This window comes from Bombina bombina, chromosome 2, assembly GCF_027579735.1.
Source record: "Bombina bombina isolate aBomBom1 chromosome 2, aBomBom1.pri, whole genome shotgun sequence".
Lineage (NCBI taxonomy): Eukaryota > Metazoa > Chordata > Amphibia > Anura > Bombinatoridae > Bombina > Bombina bombina.
In genome coordinates this window covers 121,148,033-121,172,776 of record NC_069500.1, presented here as the reverse complement: position 1 = coordinate 121,172,776, position 24,744 = coordinate 121,148,033, and the positions used below count along the sequence as shown (strand labels likewise).

Below are 24,744 nucleotides of genomic sequence, written 5' to 3'. Positions count from 1 at the left end.
CAACTAGTAACTGACAAGGAGACTCTCCTGCTTGTTTAGAAAATGTCTCCTTTCACAGCCGATTTTACTGTCCTGCTTTGAGCAGATCCGATCAACCTAGCAGCTGAATAGCTCTTGTCCAGATCTGCTAGACTTTTTTGCGATCCGATAGCTAATATCAAAAAGTTTGAGCTGACTGTAACGACGCTCCACTCTTCATAAGTAGCAAAACGGAAGAGTGGAGTCACATGATCAGATCCAAGAAAAAGAAACTCCGCCACTGACAAAAGCAAGCGTTTCTGTCAAATTTAAGGGGAAAAATGATCAACCCCTTAACCTCTCACATACACCAGTACCTGCAATACTGCCCAAATGTTAACCCCATATATAAGGCTAAATTTTGTCCCAGATGTTGATCCACTAGAGGAATTAACCTCAAAAGTGCTGTCCTTCAGTACCTAGAAGGCAAAGGCACTTACCTGTGGATACTCCACTCTCTGTCAGGGACCCATAGAAAAAGAAAGAACAGAGTAACCAACCCTGGCTTTCTATAGAGGGGTAGCAATGGTGTTAAAAATAAAGCAAAGACCACTTCGCTGCTTTCTAACTGCTAATACCCACAATTACTCTTACTAAAGAGGTTGACATGGAAACAGCATTGCCCCAATCCTTGCTTGCAGGAAAAGTACCCATAAAAGGATTATATATCTTCAGACACCATCTTTGCACATCCTCCATTGACAGAGGCAAAGAGAATAACTGGGGATTATGGGTAAGGGAAGTGACACTTAACAGCTCTGTTGGGGTGCTCTTTGCCTCTTCCTGCTGGCCAGGAGTTGAATATCAAACTAGTAATTGGAATGAATCGTGGACACTCAATGACATAAGAAAGAAAAAGCACATTTTTAAATTCAGAGAATGTAAATGCTAACTGGATAAAATTCTTATTTGCTAACTTGCCTTCAGACAACACTTTTCTAAAAGGAGTAATATGTAACTTAATATCTTACCAACCAGGGTCGATTTAACCTGTTAAGACATAATTCATGTGCCATATACACACTGGGAATACGTTTATTTCCAGGATGTGTTACACATGATAAAACCAACATCGGCCTCCTCTTTGAACCCAACGATGGATCAGTCATGGCTGAAATCTGTGCCACTTCTTCCTCGCGATTGTGCCCTAAAAAAAGTGTACAAAAAGCATCAAATTTACGAATCAGAATCCCACTAAACAAAAGCTAAAATTATATTAAATATCCAAATCCAAGGAAAGAGGAAGCCAGATTCATCACTGGTGACGTATGAAGAGGCTTGCGACGGGCAGGGGGGAAGCGCTGGAGCGGCTTTTAAGAATAAAAGGTAAGTATTTTAACAAAACAAGTGAAATGTAAAGTTTAATGAATCAAAGTGCCCCTGTTTTTAATAGGATTTTTTTTGTCAAACTTTAAATTCACTTTATTGGCAAAAGGCTCTAATGCACTTATATATATTTATGTGTTTATATGTGTCTATATCTATTAACAGTTTATATATATATATATAACCCCTTAACGGCCGAGGACGTGCCAGGCACGTCCTACAAAAAAACAGTCGTTAACGACCAAGGACATGGCTGACACGTCCTCAGGGGTTTCAAGCGCTGGAAGCGATCGTGATTGATTCCAGCTGCTTTCAGGGTATTGCAGCGATGCCTCGATGTTGAGGCATCATGCAATACCCTTTGCTAAGCACCCGATGCAGAGGTGCCGATCATTGGTGGGTGAAAGCTATAGCAGGGAGGTGGGTTGGCGGTTCATCGCTGGAGGATTTCCGTAGAGTGCCGTGGGGAAGAGAGGGGTGGGACCGCTACACTATGGAACACTTTTAGTGAAAGGAAAGGAGGGAGAGGGGGGGCGGGGTAAATGTTGGGAAAGGGATGTGGGAGGGGTAGGGTATTGAGGGGGGCAGTTACACTACAGAAAAAATTAGGTTATAAAAAATAAAAAAAAGACTCAAAATTTAGCAAACTGGGTACTGGCAGACAGCTGCCAGTACCCAAGATGGCGGCAAATAGTTAGAAGGGGAGGGTTAGAGAGCTGTTTGGGGGGGGGGGGAGAATCCTACACTGCAGAATATATATATATATATATATATATATATATATATATATATATATATATATTAAAAAAAAAAAAAAGATAAAAAAAAAAGGCTTTTATTTTAGTACTGGCAGACTTAAGATGGTGGTGACAATTGTGGGATGGGGGAGGGAAGAGAGCTGTTTGAGAGGGGTCAGGGAGGGTTCAGGGGTGGGATGTGTCAGGTGGGAGGCTGATCTCTACACTAAAGCTAAAATTAACCCTGTAAGTTACCTAATTAACTGCTGGGCATAATACAAGGCCTTCTAATTACCAAAAAGCAATGCCAAAGCCATATATGTCTGCTATGTGAGGAAGTGGCCACGCAAGACAAGTGGACATCTGTAGCAGATCTCCAAACAAAGTCCTGCGAGGCCAAGCTGGAGCAATCAGAATTATTGATGATACCTTCTGCTTTACATGACATGCCCATAATACTAAGCGCGTGAAAAAACGAAGCACACTAAATGAAATATCTAACACACACGAACAAGCTGAAGCGTGAAAAAAATAAACATTTAACACACCTCAATGCCTACATAGAGTGAAAATAAGGTACTTACAAATACAAACCCATGGCTAAAATGCCTGACATAATAGTTCCCAAGTTATGATATACCCATAAGTGAGTACCTACTAATAGCCTATATGCTAAGCAGGTGGCAACAACCCCCACACTTACGTGATTGGCACCCATACTAACGGACTTACCATAAGCAGAAAAAAACTGCTTCCACTAGATATCCAATCCAGTGCTGTACATGTGATAGCAGGGGATCAATAGATATATGGTGAATAACTTTGAACTGACAGGAGGAGGTTAGGGACCGGTCCCTGCAACACATTATTATTATTATTATTGGTTATTTGTAGACCGCCAACAGATTCCGCAGCGCTGTGACTAACTCCCATAGGGTGTTTTCGTGCCACTATCCATACTCCAACGACATCCCTCTGTCCAGAATGTAGCTCTCTGAGGAGAAACTGGGCCTTAAATTGGTCTGAAAACCCTTCTTACAAACACCTGGAGGACCTTCCTTCTTCTCCTACAAAGACAAGACTAGTTTCCAGTAAGGTGGGAGGGGTTTTAAGGGCTCTTGGAGCTTTGGATCTTTGCATCCTCCTAGTGGCCAGGAGTAATGGATCGTGGACTCACACAACCTTTATGAAAGAAATAAACTACAGTAGCGCAATAGGTTCTTTACAGTAAGATCAATAACAATATGGAATTATTTGCCTAATGAGGCTTTTTTTTTGGCAAATTCAGTAGGTGATATTAAAAAAAGGACTAGACATTTTTTTTATTTTTTTTTCTGCAGAATAGGATACAGAGGGAAATAACCGTTCGTATTGACAGTATAGTAGCTTGTTGATCCAAGCTGACATTGTCCCTTTGAGGTACTATTTAAATTGCCAATTTTGGTTTTACCTTTTTTAATATAAACAGTAGTGAAAATGAGTGTGTTAAAGATTGAAAATGATGGAGATGAGTGATTTTCAATTAATTTATTATGTAACTATGTTAAATTACATCTAGTATTAAATTTAGTTTGTTCTCTTGATATTCTTTGTTGAAAGAATACCTAAGTAGGCTCAGGAACAGCAATGCACTACTGGGAGTTAGCTTCTGACTGTGGCTACACATATGCCTCATGTCAATGGCTTACCAGATGTTTTCAGCTAGCTACCAGTAGCGCATTGTTGCTATGGAGATGGCTTTAACTATGTGTTTAACGCATTTGCAGGTTATACGCAAACAAGAGCGCAATATCAAAATGCCATAACACATAAGAGCATTTTCAATCCCCAAAATACTCCACTATCTGTATACTATCCAAAGATAACATAACTGGGATCTAATTATTTATTGTATATTAACTTTATATACTTAAATCTAATGCTTTAACGCCACAAGAACTTGAATTCTTTAAAGCTAATAAATTGTCCTTCTTTAGAATGTAGATTCTACGGTCACAAATATCGCAGAGAGAAAGTAAAGCTGTTTATAGTGGCTGTTTCTTTCTTACGTTTTTGCCTCTTTTTATAAAAATGTGTCACCTTTGTTATATCTGACTTTATTGAACCAAGAAAAACATGAGACGACAGACGCAAATAAAATGGGACCCGAGCAGTCATTCTACTTACACTTAATGTAAATCAGATGCAATGTCTAAAATATTCTAAAGAGAAAAGTCAGACCCACTAACTGAAATAACAGTCATGATGTTGACATCCTTAGCTCACATGTACCGTATAAAGGGCTAGATTTATCTTAGCTGAGGCGTACAGGGGCACGTATATGCGCCCCTGTACGCCTCAGCTTGCCTGTGGGGGGGCGAAATTACCCGTAGGTAATTAACAGTGCAATCCCGCCCCCTGCCCGCGCACAGCCAATCACGCGCGGGCAGGAGCTGTCAATCTCCTTGGTCGGACTCGACCAAGGAGATTGAATTTCGCCACCTTACAGGTGGCGAAGAGCTTAGGGAAGCAGCGGTCTGGTGACCGCTGCTTGATAAATCACGGCGAGCAAGTTCTTGTGAGAACTTGCTGCCGTAGGGGCTTGATAAATCTAGGCTATAGTCATCCCTTCAATCAATTAGTCAGTTCAACATTAAAGGGATAGTAAACACGAAAAATATTATTGTTTAAAAAGATAGATAATCCCTTTATTTACCATTCCCCAGTTTTGCATAACCAACACTGTTATAGAAATATATTGTTTACCTCTGTAATTACCTTGTATCTAAGCTTCTGCAGACTGCCTCCTTATCTCAGATCTTTTGACAGACTTGCATTTCAGGCAATTAGTGCTGACTCTTAAATAACTTCACGTGCATGAGCACAGTGTTATCTATATGAAACACATGAACTTAAGCCCTCTAGCTGTGAAAAACTGTCAAATGCATCCAGATGAGAGGCGGCCTTCAAGGGCTTAGAAATTAGCATATGCGCCTACCTAGGATTAGCTTTCAACTAAAAATAACAAGAGAACAAAGCAAATTTGATGATAAAAGTAAATTAGAAAGTTTTTTTAAAACTGCATGCCCTATCTGAATCATGGAAGTTTAATTGGACTTTAGTATGTATTTAAATTAATAGAAAAAAAGTGCTAATGAATTAAAGTTTTTTGCGACAAAACAAGTGAACTGGAAATTAATTTACAATTTATTATTTATTTTATATGCTTTTATAATGATATTAGAAATTTGGATTTTTTTTTTTTTACTGGTTTGTGAAATTCACAAATCTGACTTATTAATTAAATTATTATAGGGGAGAGTAGAAAGGAAGCAAAGAGAAAATCCAAGAGAATATCCAAACAGAAACAAATAGTAGATACACAAAGGATATGTTTGAAAAATAGATTTAAAATAAAAATAAAATAAATTTAGGAAATCTGAGAGAAATTAGCAAGAAACCGTGATTAATTATTAAAGACCATTAACATAGCAACTGTAACCATCCAGTAAATATAAGATGTAAGACAAGTTGCAGAACACTGGCAAATCCCAAATACTACAAGTTAATTTCTAATCTGACACAATTGGACTCTCTAGTTTTTAATACAAACAGTAGCAACAGTGGTTACATGGTTATTTTTAATGTTATTTACTAAAATCCTAACAACAAAAATATACATTTTATTTTACATTTTTTTTTGCAGCCTTGTCACATGCAATGAAATATACATTTAATAATAGTAGATTCTGATTCTGCTGAAACAAACTGTATATACTTTGTGTTGGCCACTTACTGAAATATGGCTTACAATTGATTTTAAAAAAAAAAACACAACAACCTCAAAATCAGCTTAGCAAAGGGGTGTGAAAAAGGTTTAGCAGTGAAAGGGTTAAAACGGCATGCACTATCCGAACCTTGAAAGCTCACTTTTGACTTTATTGTAATATTCATTAATTATCTAGTGCATAAATCCATACACTATAAAAGCCAAACAGAACATCAAGAAAAAATGATTGCTTATCAATAAAGCAATTTTAAGTAATGAAAATAAACTGCACACTGACAGAATAAAAAAAATATATAATTAAAAAGAATTGCATATAAATTATAAACAAAATGACTTTTATAGTTTGCAACAACCTGAATAAAGATTTAATCAATTTACTCACTTTTCCATGATTCAGCATTTGCCACATAAATGAAGCCATCAACAACTTTACACACTTCCTTCACTTGAGGGATCAGAGTAAAAACGAGTGCCTCGTTCTCACCGGGATTGTTACCCATAAACATTTTGTTTACTGTTGCGGTCTGTTCTATTCGAGCTTGTTTTCGCTGCGTTCTACAAAATAACATTGGTTATTTGAATCCGGCAAAACGTGGTTTTATAGTTAAGAAAATAACATCACAAAAAGGGCTTGCGATCTAAGGTGCATTTTTCATTGTAATTATTTTTCCATGGAGAGAAAAAAAAAAAAAGGAGTAAGGTCAGGATGCAAAAGAAAGATATGTGAAAACAAATTGATCTTAGAAATAGGTTTTTAACCTAGATCATGTTAATAACAAGACAGCAGAATTATTGGTGTGTGTGAGAGAGTGTGTGTTTGTATTTGTGCGAATATATATGTGCTTATGGGTGTGTGTGTCAGTGTTTGTACCTGTGTAAATATATATGTACGTATATGTGTTTATGTGTGTGTATATGTGCGTGTGTGTGTATATATATATGCGCATGTGTCAGCACGTGTGTCTGACTGTGTGTGAGTGTATCTGTGCGATTATGTGTGTGTGTGTGTGTATGTATATATATTTGTGTGTGTGTGTGTGTGTGTGATTATGTGTGTTTATATGTGTGTGAGCAAGTGTATAGATGTGTATGAGTGTGTGAGTATGTGTGTGAGCACGTGTGTGAGCGTATTTGTGTGTGATTCTGTGTGTTTATATATGTGTGTGTGAGTGAGTGTGTGTATAGATGTGTGTCTGTGATTATGTGTGTGAGTATGTGTGTGCATGTGATTACGTGTGTGAGTGTGTGTGTGTATTTGTGTGTATAGATGTGTGTGTGTCTATATATAATGTAAATAAATGTAGGCAATGCACATAATATGAAATATATTATAACATTAATCAGAAATACCAAACACGCATTGTCTTCACAGTCCATTAGCAGTGACACAGTCACTTACTAGTGGGAGTATATGCCTTGTGTCTTCTTGGAGTACATAGAAAACATCGCAGAAGTCTTCAGGGTATAGCCCTTTTTACTTATATAAGCTTTGCTTCCTGACAGCCATAGCTAGCAAACAGTAAAGCCAGGATCTAATGGATGGGAGAGGGAAAAGGAGGAAGGATTGACACGCACATGGACAAGTCTGTTTTCCTCCAAAGGTTACAAGCCATAAGAACTGCACATAGTGCAGAATTATGGAACATTTTCTCAAACATTTACTGTCCCTTTAAGTAAATTATTTCAAGTAAATACTAAAAACGTGTACTGTATAAAAATAGGTACAACAAATTAATTGCCCAGTATTATTGCACACGGTTACCTTGTTGTAGAATATAATGTTAAAATGTTGAATTTGTGTTGACTGTCTAGCTGAAAAGTCACACCCGAACCAATTCCTGTGTAAAAACAAACAAATATGTATGCAGGAAACAGCCAAAAGCGTCAGTACACAATAACACAAAATTAAACCACACATAAATTCACTTTGCAACCCAGGACTCATAAAATGAATTGGGATTATCTCTCTCAAAACATTATTGTTAAAATCATGCAATAGTGTAATTGGGAATAAGGTATATGTTTGTATTAGTTGCCTGTGAAGACAGAAAGCTCCAGTGCATGGCAAAAAGTGAAAGATAGCAACTATAATGTGAAACACTTCAATGAGAAATATGGGTGGACTGGGTGGAACTTCAAGTTCTTATCTGCTGTCAGAATACAGGTTTCTAGGTTAAAGGGACACTAAACCCAAAATCTTTCTTTCATGATTCAGATAGAGAATACAAATTTAAACAACATTACAATTTACTTCTATTATTTATTTTGCTTCATTTTTTAGATATCCTTAGTTGAAGAAAAAGCAATGCACATGGGTGAGCCAATCACATGAGGCTTCTATGTGCAGCAACCAATCAGCAGCTACTGAGCATATCTAGATATGCTTTCCAGCAAAGAATATCAAGAGAATAAAACATATTAGATAATAGAAGTAAATTAGAAAGATGTTTAAAAATGCATTATCTTTCTAAATCATGAAAGAAAAAATGTGGGTGTCATGGCCCTTTAAATTGCAGGACGACTAGAAATGACCCAAGTACACTAAACTAAGACTATGTCTATGAAGATAGAAAGCTTCTTTTCACATTCAAGAAAAATATACTCCATAGTATCTTTGCCCATCCATGTTACATTTAATTTAAAGACAAATTATTATTATCAGTTATTTGTAGAGCACCAACAGGTTATGCAGCGCTAATGACTTTGGAATTATTATTTCATATGATTTTAAAAGTTAAATCAACAATGCAGCAGTGCAAGCTACATTCATTTTAATGGCGTGACCGGGCACACTGTGACTAGACTGTGTTGCCGGATGCGCTGTGGAAAAATCAGACCCGCTCAGTAGAGCAAAGAGCGGCGTTCTGGTAAAAGGAAGGTTTCACATATAATTTCTCTGAAATAATTGAAAGTATAAATGTGCCGGTAAGCTAATGTTATATAATTCTGCACTATGTACAGAATTATATAACATTAGTATGTAAGTTTACTGCCCCTTTAAAGCTAGTAGGATGTGTAGCTGTAAAGGGAAAATGAACCAGCAGAAAAAGCTCTTATGCCAATTTATGTATTGCTAATAAGGCCTTTTATTGAATATTGTGTACAGTTCTCTTGACTATTTCACTACAACAATATAAATAAACTTGAAATTGTTGAAAGGAAGGTTACTAAAATAGTATTGTTAGTTTTCCTTTAGCTGTGAATGAACAAAATGTTAAAAAAACAAAATAAACTAAATAATATAAAACCATGATAATAGGGCATGGCTACCAGTCTCACCATCAATTTGGCGTTGCACAATGCTCACTACTGGTATCAGGTCAGGAGAGGTCATCATCCGTGTCACCAAAGAGTCATCAAGTTGCTCTAGACCAGGACCAAACATAGCGAAGCGAGGCTCTGTGTGAATCACCAGCGATTGAAGAAACGAAGTGACTGCTCCATAAATGGGATGTTTAGATCTCAGAGATCTTCTGTTTTTTGGGCAGTTTTTCAAATAGCTGATTATATAAAAAAACAACACGTGAATAAAAAAAATGATGTACTTATAAAGTGTAGAAATGATTACCGATTGCTGTATTGGCCTTGGGTAGGCTAGAACTATGACAGATGTTACATTTCTAAAATGAGAAAAAAGCATGCAACAAATATTTAAAAATCCAAATTTTTTTATTTTCATATACATTGCATAATTAACTGCAGTCGGAAAATAACATGCTTAATTCATAACTTAGCATGTAAAATTGTGCTAATTTGCATATTTAAAGGGACAGCGAACCCCAACATTTTCTTGATTAGGATAGAATATGCAATTTTAAACAACTTTCCAAAATTTGCTTCATTCTCTTGTTACCCTTTGCTTAAGGAAACACATTGCACTACTTGCAGCTAGCTGAAGACATCTAGTTAGCCAATCACAAGAGACAAATGTATGCAGGCGCCAATCAGCAAATAGCTTCCACATGTGTATGATATGTGCATATTCATTTTCAACAAGGGTCACAAAAGAATGAAGCACATTTGAAAATAGAACAGAATTTAAAAGTGTTTTTTTTAAAAAAACAGTAAATATCAGCTATTAAAGGGGCATGCAAGTCCAAATTAAACGTTAATGGTACAGATAGATGCAATTGTCAGTTTACTTTGGTTATCAAAGTACTTTGTTATCTTAGAATCATGTACAAGGGTTAAACACAGTCATATACAGACAATAGTGCAATAATAAAATGCTCTAACACAGTAGACCATTTTCTTTAAGCACTTTTAAAGTGCTTATCTGTATCTCATTTGTTGTGGGAAGTTCGTAACAGACATAAATGAGCTCCTGCACTGATCAAGCAATCACTGTGCCGAATGGTGCAGAGTCAATGTAAAGAATCATGCAGGGTGCACTCCAATCTCTCAGGGATAACATTTTCACAGTTAAATTACAAGGAAAGTGAACAAAAAGTATATTACTAATGATAGATATTTCTTAAAAAATTATATACACTGGGGGGGCGTGGCTAAGCCGTCACGTATTCCAGTAGCACCGACTGTATCTTGATCTAAATGACGACCACATCTATGCTAACAGTGGATCTTTCAGTATAATTGAAGGTATACATTCAATAGTGGATCCGGAGTCTATGGATACCTTTTTTTTTACTGTGAATCAGATTTTAGAAGCTCCAAATCGACAGACTGCAGGCGGTGGCCTATATTTCATCATCACTAAGTCCCCCCAGGTTGGAAGTTAGACAGGGTATGAGCGACTCCTGTCGGCTAAGTGGAACACACTAAAAAGCTCTAAATGCACTCCTATTTCATAGACAATGCCGACATATGAGAACCTGCTATTATAGGCAACTATGGCGGCAGAGATAGCGATGCTTCTGAAGCAGCTTACACACAAGATGGAGGAACAGTTCACCTCCCTGTCCGGGAGTTTGAGAGCAGTGAGTGACAACTCCTCAGACAAAGATACAGCATATGCACCAGCGCTAACCATAGCAAGATCGCAGGATCTAAATGAAGAGGAGCACAAGGAAAGTCAGCATTGGGGGAAAAATGTTGCGCAGTTGATGTCCCTGACGAGGGCCCAACTTGGGGAGAGAGATTTTACAGAGAACAATATGGCAGCTAATGCAGACAGTGTTAAACCACACAGCTACTCACAGCCCTTCTCCTGCATGGCTGAGCCTGTACACGACGGCTCGCTGCTGACTGAAGATACACATAAGAAACATCAGGAAGCAAATAAGGGCAATCAGATACCGGGGATCCTTTGCTCAATCGCCAAACCACCTGAGACCGTAATAGCAATGGAGGAGAGAACGTTTCTGGCCCGGGCAAATGCAACCGACCGCTTGGGTCATAAGTCGGACCGATCCTGCAATCTAGAAGCAACCTTCACTTTCAAACCTTGCTCAGTGACTTCTAGGCTTCGGTCTAGTATGATACCTGGTACTCGTGTTTACGTCGCCCTTGGTGTTGCGGTAGCTTTGAGGTGGATAATGCCACACCATCAGCGCTATTGCTCCAACTACACTTCTTGCTCTACTAGCTATGAGGTCATTGCCATACGAACTGGGATTGGGTAATGTATCTATTATTACAGACCGCACGGGCAGGTATTGTGTAGGGTCCACATGTACATCAATTCCTCCTGGCAGGCATTTATTAATAATGACTCCTTGGTCTTATGCACGAACATATGTTTGCACAGACTATTAACTGGACTGCAGCCTCATTGAAATATGTTTCTATATAGGTATTATGTTTGTATGCGGTCTCTTCTTATCTGGCTTCACCATTCACCTCCCTCAACTATACAGCTTCTGACATTTGAGCATAAGTGTTGGGTTCATTAAACTTCAGCCTAACATTCAGATACCAACACTGGTTATATCTCGCCCTGCAGCCCTTTTACAAAGAAATGCTCTCCTCACTATTATGTGCAATGGCGCAATGTATTCCTCTTCTTTATGGAAAAAAAATATGATCAAGGTATGCCATAGATAGCTTACACATACACACCTCCATCTTATGCAAAGGACATCAGATTCCCATGTTACTTTACTTTTGAGCACTGCAGCACCTCGATGGAGCCCTCATAACAAGCTGCAATTCAGTATTAATACAGGCTCCTACTATGCATGAGAAAACATTTGAACCCATACCAAGTGGGTCTACATACTTTGTTTTTCCTCCCCTATAAAGGTTCACTTTTAGCTGCATTAAAATCTCAGTCATAGAAGCCCTTAGACAATCTTAATAGGGTTCATTTGTTGCTGATTATGTTCAGTGTATAGGAACTAAAGCCGTGTAATTTGGGCTCCAACATATCATATACATTATAATGCCCACCTGGGTATAAACCCAAACTTATACTTCTGGTTACTAATTTTTATCTTAGCTATTTCTAATTGACCATTACTCATGTCATCTATCCCAGAAACTACTTCACATTAGGTTTTCGCATGCGTCAGAGCTAACAATTGTATTCCATTGATAACACTAAGTCTTCAGCTCACAAGAACTTCAGTTATAATATTCTTGCTTTAGCCTAGCATGTGTGTCTAACTCGTTTACTAACTAATGGAAATTGTTAACACCATATTAAAGGATTACTTTCTGTTATAACTTTTAAGCTAAACAACTAACATATTAAAGTTAATAAACATTAATTAAAACCTACTGACCTATATTTTCTCCAAAACGAAGCTTCATAACGTTCTAAAAGTTATATCTTTTATTCGCCAATGATGTCACGTTATCCTGCCCACTATTTTCAGCACTGCATGTTCAAAATACCTAAACCAATAACTTTGTGTTTAAAGCGCCATTTTGAAACCTAGGTATTGTAAACGGATTGGTACAGAGCAAAAGATACCCACGGAGTGGGTTTGGAAAACAATTAAATTTGCAGACAAGATTTCTGATATACGGTAGAGATATGTTAATGAAATGCTATTGATAAAAAGCGTATTTGGGGTAGTTAGTTAGTAACAGGCATAGAAAATATTTACTTACAGTGGCCCTTTAACTACACACTGAACGCTATTGATAGTTCATCGCTGCCATTGTAGCCAGTTCCATATATTCTACACGTACCTGACCGGTGCTTATCCGCTGATAATTCTATATTCTCAGTTGTTCATAATAAGCTTTATCAAGTGGATATATTACAAGTTTATATTTTACTGTCGCTATTGCTATATTGCTTAAGCTGTTAAAGTTCACAATGTTTATCTCCAATATACTGCATATGCTATATTATCAAATATGTAATAAGACGCTAATTTTATTCTAATTTATCCTATTATTTCATCAAGAGGCTTAACAGTGGCCTCCCTGTAACTACCATTAACCATACCCCCATAAGCTAGTTGGTCCAAAAGTGACCTATGCAGTAGTTACCTCATGGTTATATATAAAAAGAAAATGGAGGTTTCATTTAGGTTTCTTCACTGTGTCTAATTGCATTTCAGGCATTCACTGCTATTAAGGAAATCTTGTTCTGGGCATTGAGCACTCAGTCTAATTTTCTCTCTCCGTTATATCTAGTGTAAGAACCTGGCTTAAACCATTATGGGGAATGTGGGAGCCTGTCAATCGCATATGTATTCAGTTTGCAATTAACTAGTTATTGTATCAACGCCTCCTTTATTCCCACTTCATTCCATAGGTTTGCAAATGATGCTCATTTTACTATGTGCCTAAATGTTTTTGCCTGAAAATCCTTTGTATATTTATGACCTCTGTGAACGACTGTAAGATTCTTGTTGTAATGTATAAAAGCCTCAATAAAAGATTATAAAATAAAAAAATTATACATTTATGGGTCAATCAGTTTTGACTTTATTTTAGGGGGGCCACAAACGTTGAAGAACAGCTTAGTTTTGTGCAGCTCCTATGCTCTCCAAAGCAATAGAAATAGTTTATAAATTGGTCTAAAGGTGATGACAGAACGGAATAATCACGTGCTTTTGTGTGAGCCTGGCATAAATGAGGGAATAAATTACTGCTCAGTATGTTTGTGAGAAACACATATGAGGCAAAAAGGGGATAAGTTGGTGGATGCAGAGAGTTTGAGGAGTAAAATATTACTCAATGCCTAGGGCAGCACTAAACCTAAATACAGTGCACTCCTGATTTAACTCCATTCTTTTATATGTCTTATAATAATGACAAAATTACTTTTACATTGCCGTTACACCACGCTAAGCAGCTGTGTAGAGAAGCCGCAATAGGATTGGATGGTGAGCACACACCCATCTAGAGACGTCACGGACGTGCCGCACACCACAGAACCGAAGAGGAGATCCTGGGGGCTTGTCAGCCCTAGAGAGCGGAAGGAATAGAAGCGGAACCGTTTTCCTGATAGTCTCCAAGTATACCCGCATACGTTTACTCAGAGGGGAGGATCTGTCCGTAGGGGGCTGACGGCCGCATGTGAAGAAGGTATGTAGAGTGGGCCTGCCGAGGCGATTTCCGTTATGCTGTATTGTGACTAAAGTCCACATTGATTTGAGACGGCTGGTGAGCCATAAATCAGAAGAAGTGAATAGTCAGCACGCTGTAAGGCCTCTACATATTCCCTAATAGACTCTGTCTCTATGAAATAGATCTGTTTGACAACAGGATTAGTTGTATATGAGCTGTGATTAGTGCTCTAACACACCTACGATCCTAACTAATAATAGAAAGCTGACAAGTTTTTATTGAAGCGCATTCATAGTGTCTTCATATATATCTATAGTATATACCCTTGCCTACTTCCTGCAATTTGAATTTATAATAATGACACCCATACTCATAAGCTTTACGGGTATTAATGGCAGAAGCATGCAAAAACAAAACGAAAAAACACTGACAATACCTGCCGAAGATCAGAAATTGTACACAGGATTGCGTTCAACCCCAAATATGCAGTGTAATAATAAAATGTTCTAATGTGAAGGGATATAAAACCCCACATTTGTCTTTCATGAATCAGATGCAGCATGCAATTTTAACCAACTTTCTAATTTACTTATCACATTTTATTAGTTCTCTTAGTATCTTCTGTTGAAAAGCAGGGGCGTGCACGTGTCTTGAGCACTATATGGCAACAGCTTTGCAAGAATGTTATCCATTTGCAAGAGCACTAGATGGTAGCACTATTACTTGCCATATAGTGATCCAGACGCCTTCCTAGGTATCTCTTAAACAAAGAATAAAATGGGAACAAAACTAATTTGATAATAGAAGTAAATTGAATGTTTTTTTTTCCTTTCTTTTTTTAACGTTATGATCTGTCAATTACAAAAGAAAACTTTTGGGTTTCATATGCCTTTAACCCCTTAATGACCGCAGCACTTTTCCATTTTCTGTCCGTTTGGGACCAAGGCTATTTTTACATTTTTGCGGTGTTTGTGTTTAGCTGTAATTTTCCTCTTACTCATTTACTGTACCCACACATATTATATACCGTTTTTCTCGCCATTAAATGGGCTTTCTAAAGATACCATTATTTTTATCATATCTTATAATTTACTCTAATTTTTTTTATAAAATATGAGGAAAAAATGGAAAAAAACACACTTTTTCTAACTTTGACCCCCAAAATCTGTTACACATCTACAACCACCAAAAAAATCCCATGCTAAATAGTTTCTAAATTTTGTTCTGAGTTTAGAAATACCCAATGTTTACATGTTCTTTGCTTTTTTTGCAAGTTATAGGGCCATAAATACAAGTAGCACTTTGCTATTTCCAAACCACTTTTTTTCAAAATGAGTGCTAGTTACATTGGGACACTGATATCTTTCAGGAATCCCTGAATATCCATTGACATGTATATATTTTTTTTTAGAAGACATCTCAAAGTATTGATCTAGGCCCATTTTGGTATATTTCATGCCACCATTTCACCGCCAAATGCGATCAAATAAAAAAAAATTGTTCACTTTTTCACAAATTTTTTCACAAACTTTAGGTTTCTCACTGAAATTATTTACAAACAACTTGTGCAATTATGGCATAAATGGTTGTAAATTCTTCTCTGGGATCCCCTTTGTTCATAAATAGCAGACATATATGGCTTTGGCGTTGCTTTTTGGTAATTAGAAGGCTGCTAAATGCCACTGCGCACCACACGTGTTTTATGCCCAGCAGTGAAGGGGTTAATTAGGGAGCATGTAGGGAGCTTGTATGGTTAATTTTAGCTTTAGTGTAGTGTAGTAGACAACCCCAAGTATTGATCTAGGCCCATTTTGGTATATTTCATGCCACCATTTCACCACCATATGCGATCAAATTTAAAAAAACGTTAAATTTTTCACAATTTTAGGTTTCTCACTGAAATTATTTACAAACAGCTTATGCAATTATGGCACAAATGGTTGTAAATGCTTTTCTGGGATCCCCTTTGTTCAGAAATAGCAGACATATATGACTTTGGCGTTGCTTTTTGGTAATTAGAAGGCCGCTAAATGCTGCTGCGCATCACACGTATATTATGGCTAGCAGTGAAGGGGTTAATTAGGTAGTTTGTAGGGAGCTTGCAGGGTTAATTTTAGCTTTAGTGTAGAGATCAGCCTCCCACCTGACACATCAGACCCCCTGATCCCTCCCAAACAGCTCCCTTCCCTCCCCCACCCCACAATTGTCCCCGCCATCTTAAGTACTGGCAGAAAGTCTGCCAGTACTAAAATAAAAGGTTTTTTTAATTTGTTCTTTTTTTTTTTTTTAGCATATTTACATATGCTGCTTTGTAGAATCCCCCCTTAGCCCCCAACCTCCCTGATCCACCCCCAAAACAGCTCTCTTACCCTCCCCCTCTGCATTATTGGGGGCCATCTTGGGTACTGGCAGCTGTCTGCCAGTACCCAGTTTCAAGAAAAAAACGTGTTTTTTTAAAACAAAAATAGAAATTCTGTAGTGTAGATTCACCCCCCCTAACAGACAAACCCCAACACCTTAATTGATTAATAAATAAAAAACTTTTATTCCCTTTTTTTATGCTTTTTTTTTTTACTTTATTCTGTAGTGTAGCGGTTCCCACCCGCTCCCTCCCCGTGCACGCGCGCGCGTCAGTGCGCGCCCCCGATCGCCCACGCCCACGATCCCGCCCCTCCTGCACGTCACCAAGGCCATCGATGGCCACCACCCGCCTCCCACCAGCCTCCCACCCACCAACGCGGTAAGCCAACAATCTCCGGTGCAGAGAGGGCCACAGAGTGGCTCTCTCTGCACCGGATGGCTTAAAAATGTTATTGCAGGATGCCTCGATATCGAGGCATCACTGCAATAACCGGAAAGCAGCTGGAAGCGAGCAGGATCGCTTCCAGCTGCTTTCCAGACTGAGGACGTGCAGGGTACGTTCTCAGGCATTAACTGCCTTTTTTCTGAGGACGTACCCTGCACGTCCTCAGTCATTAAGGGGTTAAAAGGGACATGAAACCCAATTTTTTTTCTTTCATGATTAAGAAAGAACATGTCATTTTAAACAACTTTCTAATTTACTTCTATTATCTAATTTGCTTCATTCTCTTGAGAACACTTGCTAAAAAGCATATCTAGATATGCTCAGTAGCTGCCGATTGGTTGCTGCACATAAAGGCCTTGTGTGATTGGCTCACACATGTACATTGCTATTTCTTCAACAAAGGATATCTAAAGAATTTAGCAAATTAGATAATAAAAGTAAATTGGAAAGTTGTTTAAAATTGCATGCCCTATCTGAATCATGAAAGTTTAATTTTGACTTGACTGTCCCTTTAACTGAAAGTTAGTGAAAATATCACATGAACATCTCTGTAAAAAAGGAAGATATTTTACTTGAAAATGATTTCAGCTCACCTTTGTTAGTGCTCTGTGACCAGTTATACATCAGCTACTCTTTTTTACTGTCATCTGCATGGCAGGAAAAAACAGCCAATCAGCACAGAGTTCACACTTTGCTTTACTGTGATCTTGTGGAATTTTACCATAATCTCAAAAGATTTCACAGTAAACGTCATTAAACTGAGTAGGGAAATGAAGTGATTGTTCCTGCAAAGCACATATCAGATGTGCACTACCATACAAGTCCTGGGACAAGCATCCCAATTGGATGCTTAAAGGAATATGAAACAGTGCTCCTTTAGTAGAAAAAAATATATGTTAAATCAAAGTAAACATAAAAGAAACCCAGCAAACAATTTACTTGTTTTCTTGCTCAATATGAACATAGATATTCTCAGCGCAGCCCCTGCCTACAGCTAGATAAGCAAACACTGAAGGTCACAAGTCCTCTACTGAACATGGGCAATAAACTGACTGCAGCTAGCAGATCGGCGTCTTCTTGCAACAATTCAAAGGGAAAACTATTCCTTTGTCTTCCTGTAGAGAAGTTGTGACAGGAAGTTATAGACCCTGTACAAATGACGTTTAAAAAAAGAAAGAAAAGGTAAAATCCTTTTAAAATGAAGAATAATTCATATTTCAATGATTTATATTAAAGTGAAAGTCAATCCTAGCGTTTGTGAAACGCTAGGATTGACCATTGAAACAAATAAAGGGGAAATCCGGCTCCAAAGGGCACCAAGTCAGATTTCCCACACGGCTATTGGCAAAGAGGTAAAAAAGTCACCTCTCTAGCAAAACAGCGTTCTGCTGTGGGCTGTCTGAGCAGCTCAGAACGGTGAACGCTTGAAACAAATAAAGGAGCTTTCAGAGTGAAAATGAAAGAAAGACCCCTTTATTTGTTTCAATGGTCAATCCTAGCATTTCCCAAACGCTAGGATTGACTTTCATTTTAAAGGGACATTAAACTCAAATTTTTTCTTTCATAATTCAGATAGAGAATACAATGTTTAAAAAGTTTCCAATTTACTTCTATCAAATTTATTTCATTCTCATGTTATTCTTTGTTGAAGAGATACCTAAGTAGGTAGCGTGCACATGCCCGAAGTACTACACAACAGGAAATAGTGCTGCCATCTAGTGCTCTTGCTAATGTACAACACTGCTGCAAAACTGCTGCTATATAGTGCTGCAGACACGTGCACACTCTGAGCTTACATTTCTGCTTTTCAACAAAAGATAACAAGAAAACAAAGAAAATATGATAATAGATGTAAATTAGAAAGTTGTTTAAAATGTTATGTTCTATCTGAATTGGGGCTGCACAATTAATTGCATGCTGCGATTTTTTGATATAAAAACGTGTTCTGTTTGTGATCTCAGTAGCAGCCGATCAATCTATGTCTAAAAGCAGAGCCCATGCAGGAGAGTGAAAAGGAGGGAAAGTCACTTACTTATATTTCCCCCTAGGGACGTCTGCAGTCTGATACTTAGGGTATGTACTATGGCTGCATGATCGTATTATGCGATTAATCGCGATTTTAAATCGCAGCAGTATGCAAATTTTTTTATTACAAAAATAATCCTCAATGCAGTAGTCAGCCACATGGAAGGATTGTTTTTAATAAAAAAAAAAAACACATACTCCCGAGATTAAAAATTGCGGCGATTTAAAATCACGATTAATAGCATCATAGTGCAGCCCTAATCTGATTCATGAAAGAAAAAAATTGGGTTTTATGTCCCTTTAAGTTAACCACTTCTTAGTGCTTTTTTTTATTACAACAATGAAACAGACTGCTTTATATCCATTTATAATGGGATGTGGTGACCGAGGATATTTTGTTTTTTTACATAGAGATGTCCATGTGATATTTTCTAGTAAGTGTTTTACAGATATGCTTCATTACTTACCGATTCAGCATTTGTGTACCAAAAACATCAACAAAGAAAGAAAATATTATACCAGGGTTTAACAGATTTAAAGACCCATGGAACAAAAACTCCTATTATTCTCTTAATATCTATTGCGTGTTACCACATAGGTCTATGCAGCTACTACAAAGAGCCAATCAAAAAACACCACTTCTGATATAAAAAAAGGAAGAATAATCAGTCAATTCATTAGATCTCTACAAGTACTTTTCAAATCAGCTCCCTGTATCTTAAAAGGGACACGAACCCCAATTTTAGTTTCATGATTGAGATAGTGAATACAATTTAAAAAAAAGTTTCCAATTTCCTTCTATTATCAAATTTGTGTCATTCTCATGTTATTCTTTGAAGAGATACAGGTGAAACTCGAAAAATTTGAATATCGTGCAAAAGTACATTTATTTCACTAATGCAACTTAAAAGGTGAAACTAATATATGAGATCGACTCATTACATGCAAAGCAAGATAGTTCAAGCCGTGATTTGTCATAATTGTGATGATTATGGCTTACAGCTCATGAAAACCCCAAATCCACAATCTCAGAAAATTAGAATATTGTGAAAAGGTGCAATATTCTAGGCTCAAAGTGTCCCACTCTAATCAGCTAATTAAGCCATAACACCTGCAAAGGGTTTCTCAGCCTTTAAATGGTCTCTCAGTCTGGTTCAGTAGGAATCACAATCATGGGAAAGACTGCTGACCTGACAGTTGTGCAGAAAACCATCATTGACACCCTCCATAAGGAGGGAAAGCCTCAAAAGGTAATTGCAAAAGAAGTTGGATGTTCCCAAAGTGCTGTATCAAAGCACATTAATAGAAAGTTATGTGGAAGGAAAAGTGTGGAAGAAAAAGGTGCACAATCAGCAGGGATGACCGCAGCCTGGAGAGGATTGTCAGGAAAAGGCCATTCAAAAGTTTTGGGGACTTTCACAAGGAGTGGACTGAGGCTGGAGTCAGTGCATCAAGAGCCACCGCACACAGAAGGATCCTGGACATGGACTTCAAATGTCGTATTCCTCTTATCAAGCCACTCCTGAACAACAAACAACATCAGAAGCGTTTTACCTGGGCTAAAGAAAAACAGACCTGGTCTGTTGCTCAGTGGTCCAAAGTCCTCTTTTCTGATGAGAGCAAATTTTGCATCTCATTTGGAAAACAAGGACACAGAGTATGGATGAAGAATGGAGAGGCACACACTGCAATATGCTTGAAGTCCAGTGGGAAGTTTCCACAGTCTGTGTTGATTTGGGGAGCCATGTCATCTGCTGGTGTTGGTCCACTGTGCTTCATTAAGTCCAGGGTCAATGCAGCCGTCTACCAGGAGATTTTGGAGCACTCCGTGCTTCTTTCCGCAGACAAGCTCTATGGGGATGCAGACTTCATTTTCCAGCAGGACTTGGCACCTGCCCACACTGCCAAAACCACCAAAACCTTGTTTAATGACCGTGGGATTACTGTGCTTTAATTGGCCAGCAAACTTGCCTGACCTGAACCCCATAGAGAATCTATGGGGCATTGCCAAGAGAAAGATGAGAGACATGAGACTGAACAATGCAGAAGAGTTGAAGGCCGCTATTGAAGAATCCTGGTCTTCCATAACACCTCAGCAGTGCCACAAGCTAATAGCTTCCATGCCACGCCGCATTGAGGCAGTAATTGCTGCAAAAGGGGCCCAAACCAAGCACTGAGTACATACAATATGCATGCTTATACTTTTCAGAGGTCCAATATTGTTCTATGTACAATCCTTGTTTTATTGATTGCATCTAATATTCTAATTTTCTGAGATTGTGGATTTGTGGTTTTCATGAGCTGTAAGCTATAATCATCACAATTATGACAAATCACGGCTTGAACTATCTTGCTTTGCATGTAATGAATCTATCTCATATATTATTCACCTTTTAAGTTGCATTAGTGAAATAAATTAACTTTTGCACGATATTCTAATTTTTCGAGTTTCACCTGTATCTAGATAGGTAGCGTGCACATGTTGGGGCATTACAAGACTGGAAATAGTGCGGACATCTAGTTCTCTTGCTAATGTATACCATTCTTCCAAAACTGCTGCCATATAGTGCTGTAGACACATGCACACTCCTGAACTGAGTTCCCTGCTTTTCATCAAAGGATAACAAGAAAACAAAGAATATGAGGATAGAAGTATATTGGAATGTTGTTTAAAAAGCATGTTCTACATGAATCATGAAAGAAACATTTTGGGTTTCATTTCTCTTCAAGAATAATTCTCATCAACAAAATGCGGATGATATTTTACGGTTAGATCTCTAGGTACCAACCAGTAGAGCACAAGGCTATTGAGTGATTTTCCAGTTTCCAGGCAGGCTGGGCACTAATCATATAGAGAATCAGGCTCAGTCTTACCCTAATAAATGAACATTTCAACAGGTGAAAATAATCTTAAACATTATGCAAGTTAAACTTATATTTAAAGGGACATAATAGTAAACAAATGAAATGCTCTAATTTGTTAGAGCATGTCATTTTAAGACTAGGGGCCCATCACTACTGTATGTTTAACCAACGCAAAGGTGTTAAACACACAGTAGAAATACCATTTGGGATCCACAGTGAACTGTGTGTTCCAAGCGGAAACCACCTCTGATTAAATCAACAGTGCTAGTCGCACTAATCAGCTATGTAACTAGCGCTGCTGATTGGATCAGCGGCAGTGTCCACTCTGGATCAGCAGACTCCCGATAAGTACTTCTACTGTGCTTTTATCCTCTTTGTGGGGTTAAATACATAGTAGTGCATAATCAATAGTCTTAAAATTCCATTCTTTAACGGTTTAGAACATGTATTTTTTTTTTACTATTATGGACCTTTTCTAAATGTCTAATATCTGCAAACTATTATTTTTGCAGGCTATACGCAAATATAAACTATTATAAAATCTGTTCCCATCACTTACATACTCATATAGTCATACGGTTTTTTGTCTGGCGATTCAGAAAAGCATGATGTTAAAACGTCTAAATCTGGTACATTTTGCCACTCAATGGAAGACCAGGTAGGTAGATCTCGTAAGAGAAAATATCGCCAGAGTAGACGGTCTTGTACCATTAGATGCCAATAGTGGTTTGTCATTCCAAGCTGGCATACATCTTGTGGTGAAAGAAATGATATAATATACAGCTGCATATCAGTCTGAAACATAGAAAAATATACTGAATCAGTAAATAAAGTCACGATTATGCATGACTTAAAACTGGTCATTTTAATTGATAAAGCAGCATGTTATATATAGGCAGTTTGTATGATTTGTCTGACTGTATCACCATAGTGATTGCTTACGTTTTCATTCACTTTGTTATTTAACTACAAGATTACATAAATTGCAGGCACCAGATGTTTGATCAATCAGAAAGTTGAAAATTGGAGTTGGACTGCGCAGCTGATCACGTTTCTGAACATTAAAGGGACAGTAAAACTAAAATTTCATGATTTAGATAGAGCATGCAATTTTATACAATTTTCCAATTTACTGCTATTAACAAATTTGCGTTGTTAGTGGGTATCCTTGGTTGAAGAGTACAGGCATACCTCGGAGATATTGGGGGTTCGGTTCCAGACCACAGCAATTAAGCAAATTTAGCAATAAAGTCAAACTCATTTTTTTTTGTTACCCAGTGCAAATAAAAGTAATATTTACACTATACTGTAGTTTATTAAAGGGACAGTCTACACTAAAATTGTTAATGCTTAAAAAATAGATAACGTCTTTACTACCCATTCCCCAGTTTTGCATAACCAACATTGTTATATTAATATACTTTATAACATTAAAACCTCTAAATGTCTGCCAGTTTCTAAGCCACTATAGACAGTCTCTTATCACATGCTTTTTTATTTGCTTTTCACAACAGGAGACTGCTAGTTTATGTGGGCCATATACATAACATTGTGGTCACACCGGAGGAGTTATTTAAGATTTAGCACAACACAGTACTAAATGCAAGTCAATAGATAATAAATAAAAAGTCATGTGATCAGGGGGCTGTCAGAAGAGGCTTAGCTACAAGGTAATCACAGAGGTAAAAAGTATATTAATATAACTGTGTTGGTTATGCAAAACTGGGGAATGGCAAATAAAGGGATTATCTATCTTCTAAAACAATAAAATAGACTATCCCTTTAAGTGTGCAATAGCATTATGTCTAAAAAAACAATCTCCCAGTAGTGCATTCAACAAAGGATACTAAGAAAATTAAGCAAATTTAATAAGATAAATAAATTGATTAACATTGAATCTAAATCAAGAAAGTTTCATTTTGAATTTTTAATACACGCTTTTTAAATAAATAAAATATTCTGAAAAAATCATTTAAAATGTGATGCAAAAAAAACAGACGGCAGACTCTATATGCTGTTTTTCATAAAACACACATACACACACACACATATATATATATTATATTGTTTTAATCTGCATTGCTATGTTTGTATTATGAAACTCAACAAAAAACGTAAATGAGAGGGCGCTAAAAGCTAAGAGAAACCAACACACTTAATCAGCATTAATTAGGCATCCATAATAAAGAAAACAATACACCAAGTAATTTAAAAAGTTTTACTATCAAAAATAAATTGCACAATATGCGGGACGTCTCCCTGCAGAGGATAAATATTACAAATAAAATAAATCAAAAGAAAAGTACTATATGGAATACCACCCTAAAAATTAAAAATGTAAAAAATGAAAAAATATCAAAAATCAAAAAACAAAAATCTAAAAAACAATATTGCTGGCTAAGAGAATGTCCAATCTAAGGAAACGTCACATGTTCCTCTTTGTTGCTGTGGGATCCAGTGTGTATCAGTGTTGGAAAACAAATGTTGCTGATTAGAAAGTGTCAATATAGTAGTTACTCCTTATGTTTGTATCAACTCTTCAAGTGTTAACACATATAGCAATTGTTTCCCATAATCTTATGTGTAGGCCAAAATACTGCTTCAGTATATGCAGAATGTGCAGTAGGTGGGACTTTGTTTATGAAGAAAGGTATATTTGGATCACTACAGATAAATGAATATTGACTCTGTGAGCCTTGTTCGATAGTCACTAATTATTAGTATTTGTATACACTTCTCACCTTAACAGCCTGCTGTATGACATTTTACTT

At 37.3% G+C, this 24,744-nt stretch overlaps 1 protein-coding gene across 1 annotated transcript in view; it reads right to left on the bottom strand.

The window, feature by feature from the left end:
- Positions 1 to 24,744, bottom strand: part of FBXO4 (F-box protein 4) — a 104,960-nt gene that overhangs the window by 74,419 nt on the left and 5,797 nt on the right. Inside the window, exons 2-6 of the mRNA XM_053701242.1 lie at positions 22,533 to 22,768; positions 9,130 to 9,350; positions 7,613 to 7,688; positions 6,233 to 6,405; positions 990 to 1,165 (exon numbers count right to left, since the gene is read on the bottom strand). Coding sequence (XP_053557217.1) covers positions 990 to 1,165; positions 6,233 to 6,405; positions 7,613 to 7,688; positions 9,130 to 9,350; positions 22,533 to 22,768 — 882 coding nt within the window. The remainder of the gene's footprint in view (positions 1 to 989; positions 1,166 to 6,232; positions 6,406 to 7,612; positions 7,689 to 9,129; positions 9,351 to 22,532; positions 22,769 to 24,744) is intronic.